Below are 4,826 nucleotides of genomic sequence, written 5' to 3' on the forward strand. Positions count from 1 at the left end.
CCACCCCCCCACCCCACCCCCGTTTCCCCTGGCCCCCATTCCTTTTCAAATTATCTTTTTTTTCCAATCGGTTCTCCAGTATAATCACAGCTCAGCTCGATGGCCAATATTTCCAGAAGGCGAATTATTGCCTCCTATAGGTGTGTGTGTTTGGGTAAGTGTAAGAGAGAGTCCGAGACAGACGAAGAGACAGTCAGAGCAAGCACATAGGTTGTCGTGAGCTTTCAATCATGTCTATTTGCCCTTCTAGGATCACAGCGTTAGGGCTGAAAGGGGCCTTTAGAGACCACCTGATTCAATTTCTTCATTTTACAAGGGGAGAAACTGAGGCCTAGAGAGGTGGATGGCCTGTACCAGGTCACACAGGTCCTCTGACCCTAGATCCAAGGACCTTATCATCTCTTCATCACAGCCTCTGCCTTGATTTATCTGGCTGGAGCCCATAGTGGGGCCAGAGTCACACTCCCTCTGATCCTCCTCAGGAGGCAGAGTCCCCCTGAGTCCTGGCTATTTGGGATAGGGAAGACAGTGTTTGAAGGTTACTGCTTTGGCCCCAGGAGGCTGAGGGTCTCATATTGGTCAGAGGAGGCCATCAGGGATTTTCAGATGAAGAACAAGGTCCTGAGGACAGTTCTGGGGCAGAGGGGCCCCTGGGGGCTCTTACCTTCTGGTCCTTGGTCTCCACAGTCACCCGGCCTGCTTTGATCTCCTTGACTTCTGCCTCCAGATAGGCTTCCTGCTCATCTGGGACCCAGACCCATTTCTTCCCTTGGGGGAGGGGAAATATGAATGTCAGGACTGGGGAGGGGTGGTGGACTTCTTCTAGCTGAGGTTCAGGAGCTTCCAGAGAGAAGGGATGAGAAACTCAACAATTCTCCCTAATCTCCCCACCTCTTAGCCCTCCTATTTCCCACTCCCAATAATGCTGCCCCTCTTAATACTGGGCCTCCTCCCACCGCCATCCCTGAGGCTCCTCATTTCTGTCCCCACCAGCCCTAAATGACAGATCTGGGACTGGAGCTAGGGGTTTTTCTGTGTACCTGAGGGGCTCCTAGGTGGAGAGAAACCTGGCTTCTGACTTCAGCTCAGCCTAACTCACTTGGCCAAGTCCCCTTTGAGATTCCTTTTCCTCACCTGGGCATGAAGATGTTAATAATATTGACCCTCCAGACACAAGATCCACGAGAGTCAGAGACACGAGCACCCTCAGAGGCAATGCCCTCTCTCCTGGTCCTGGGGTGGCCTCCTCTAGCCATCCAGAGGGAAGGCTTGTCATGGCTGTGAATCTCTCCTGGGCCCTTGGCCCGCAGCCCCTTTGTCCTTGTGTTCACATCACTCTGCAGTGTCTCCACCTTTGTTCAAGCTGTTCTCTATGCCTGGAATGTCCTCCCTCCCCCTCTTGGCTGGTCGGATTCCTACTCATCCTTTAAAATGCAACTCGCTCTAGCACCAACTCTTCCAGAAAGCTTTCCCCTGACCCCCTCCACCTCCCGGGCCATAGATCTCTCCCTGTAGCCCTCAGTTTCATGCCTCTCTAAGGCACTTCTTAGGCTATATTGGGCTTTCTAGTTCAGTATGTGCTTTATCCTCCATGAGGGCAGGAACCATATCTTATCTAAATTTAGATTCTACCCCAGGACCTAGCGTGGTTCTCTGCACACACATCCTGTAGGTGTGTTTAATAAATGTCTATTCAATCTACTAGTGGGCAGCTATGTGGCCCACAGGATGAGTGTGGGATCGGGAGGCAGAAGTCCCAGAGACTGAATCCTGCCTCAGAAAATAAGCACTCTTGGCCTCAGTTTCCTCGTTTGTAAAACGGAAATAATAATAGCACCTTCATTTATTTCACAGGGATTGTGAAGATCAAAAGTAATAATATATGGAAAGCACTTTGTAAACCTCAAGGTGTTATATAAATTAGTTATTGTTATAACAATAACTACTATGATTTAATTGAAGCATTGGCCTTGCTCTGGGTCCTAGTCTACACTCCCACACCCCGGTGACTCCCCGGTCACTGTGCCGATGTCCCACCTCTGTGTCTGCGTCCCTATGTTCTATGCCCGCTCTCACCATCGCCCGGAATGGTGTGCACCTTCACCATCTCCTGGTAGCTCTTCCTCAGGTAGGCTGCAGCCTCCCCCAGCTCACTCAGGTCCATCATGGCGGCAAAGGTAGTGGTAGCAACGACAAGAAGCCAGGAACAGCAGAGAATCCAGGGAACCCTATAGGGAGAAGATAGGAAAGAAGGAAGGGTCAATGAGGCAGCCCTAGGGCAGGCCAGTGTGCTCGAATCCCGGAGTATGGCGAAGGGCAGGCCTTGGAGCTTCCTGGCATCATCCCTTCAGCCTTCTTCAGTTAGAAGCCCACCGCAAGGTCCCAAGGTAGGGGCAGGATAGCAGCCCAGTCCTCCCTCCTCCTACACACACACACACACACACACACACACACACACACACACACACACAGGACACAGCATGGCATGGGTAGATACATCCACACTCGACACACTCAGACTCCTATCCATTCACTGCCTTGTACACCTACACACTCACAGATAGATTCACAGATACTCCCGGAGACGTCCCCACAGAGCCACCCACTCCCATATACCTCCTGCCCGGAGTGAGTAGATACACACACAGTCAGAGCTCTGTCACACTCCCCCACCCTGTATCACCAACCTCAGCACCCGAAGTGAGGGCCTGGGGCAGCTCAGCCTCTTTTATCAGCCCTGTCAAGGTCAGCAGGGGAGCTATGTCAGCAATCCCCATGTGTCAGCGCAGGCCCAGCGACCCCCCCATCCTGGCCACAGGACACAAAAGGCAAATTCCCTTTTATCTCCATCCCAGCCAGCACCGCCCAGGGGCTATTTTTACCTCCTATTGTCAAGGGAGCACAAAGACAGAGAGAGACACTAAGAGACTGAAATGCAGAGATAGAGAGAGACCCGGAGAACCTCAAATACAGAAAGAGGAGAGCCTGAAATACAGAGATACAGAGAGATTGAAAGAAAGACAGAGACATGGAGAGACTGAGAGACATGGAGACAGAGACACACAGAGAAAGAAATAGGGACGGAGACACGGAGGTAGAGAAAGAGATGGAAACAGAAACAAAGACACACGTGGATACAGAGAGAGACACAGGGAACTAGAAACCCAGAGCCCAAGTCAGGGAGATAGGAGGTAGGGGTGCAGAGTGACTCCCACACTAAGAAGCTAATGTTGATGAGTGAGGGATGCAGATGTGAAAGGAGAAGCAGTGCCTAAGAAGGTAAGGGTGACAGAAACACAGAGACTGATGGGAAAATTCATATCCCCAGAGCCTGGCATAGATCTAGGCACATCACAAGTGCTTAATAAATGTCTGTGAACTGATTGAGAAAGGAAAACTAGAACTAGTGAACCCCAGAGTTTGTGGAGACCTCAGACACTATACGATCCATCCTTTTCATTCCATAGATGGGAAAACTTCAGTCCAGAGGGGGAAAGGAAAGGGATTGGCCCTGAATCACCTAAAAAGTCAATGGCGAAGCTGAGACAGAAAGAGTACCAGTCAGAAGAGATAGGGCCTCTGTGACTATTCTAATTCACCAGTCCCTTCCTTTGCTTCTCTGGACTCCCTGTCTCCCCTCCCTCTGTGAAGGCCCCACACAAAGACCTCAGGGCCAACTGGTAATACTACAAAGAGAACCAGACTTGGTGACTCAGTAATACAAAGAAGCATGACTTCATTGGGCCCAAATTAAATTAAATTGAAATTGATATTGAATTAAATGAAAAGCCCAAGTAAATTAATAATCACAGGTTACAAGATTTTTTAGGGGGGAGGGCACATTTCTGGATCTGTGATTTTATCAGTATAGAAACTCACCCCCTTTATACAGATCAGCACTCCTGTAATTTAGATCACAGAATTAAAAGCTGGAAAAAAACCAAGAAGTAATAGTCTAATCTCTTCAATTTACAGGTAGAGTAACTGAGGCTCAGAGGGGGAATGATTTGCTCAAGGACACTCAGGAACAATTTATAGTCTTAGAGAACTTCTTGGGGCTCAGAGTGGTTAAATTACTTTTCCAAGGTCACAAAGAAGCAGAGTCAGAATTTGAACTCACATTCTCTGACTCCAAAGCCATTGCTTACTGCATTATGAAAAAAATTGTTAGTTATTTACATCATTTTCATTATTAAATGGATCTCTCTTGTTCCCCTCTCCAGAAAGCCATCTCTATTTTAAAAATAAAAATAAAAATAGGAGAAAAAAACAGTACAGCAAAACTAACCAAGAGATTTATTAAGATTGATAGTAGAAGACTTATGTGAACTGATGCAAAATGAGGTGAGCAGAACCAAGAGAACATTGTACACAGTATCACCAATATTGAAAAGATGAACAATTGTGAAAGACTTGTCTGCTCTGATCATGACAGTGATCCAAAGCAATTCCAAAGGACTCATGATGAGTCCACCTCCAGAGAGAACTGACAAACTCTGCAGACTGAAGTGAAATTTTTTCACTATTTTTCTTGCTTTTTTTTCAACATATGAAAATATGTTTTGCATGATTTCATATGTATAACATACTGCTTGCCTTCTCAATGGGTAGGGGGAAGTGCTGGAGGGAGGGAGAGAATTTAGAACTTAAAAAAAAGTTAATGAAATTTAAAATAAATAATAAATTTTATTAAAGCAAAAAAAGACTAACAGTATAAGCAGTGTTCTACACCCTTAGTCCCCCAACTCTGTGAGAGAGAGCTGATTTTTCTTATTTTTTTCTCTGATAGCCAAAGTTGGACATTATTATTTATAGAGTTCATTTTA

General features: G+C 47.0%; 1 protein-coding gene across 1 annotated transcript in view; it reads right to left on the reverse strand.

The window, feature by feature from the left end:
• The window catches only part of MYH7B (myosin heavy chain 7B), a 44,842-nt gene extending 42,720 nt beyond the window's left edge, over positions 1–2,122 (reverse strand). The window contains exons 1-2 of the mRNA XM_044659806.1: positions 2,077–2,122; positions 665–768 (exon numbers count right to left, since the gene is read on the reverse strand). Coding sequence (XP_044515741.1) covers positions 665–768; positions 2,077–2,107 — 135 coding nt within the window. The 5' untranslated portion in view covers positions 2,108–2,122. The remainder of the gene's footprint in view (positions 1–664; positions 769–2,076) is intronic.
• Positions 2,123–4,826: the final 2,704 nt, after the last annotated feature.

Source organism: Gracilinanus agilis, chromosome 2 (assembly GCF_016433145.1).
Source record: "Gracilinanus agilis isolate LMUSP501 chromosome 2, AgileGrace, whole genome shotgun sequence".
Taxonomy (NCBI): domain Eukaryota; kingdom Metazoa; phylum Chordata; class Mammalia; order Didelphimorphia; family Didelphidae; genus Gracilinanus; species Gracilinanus agilis.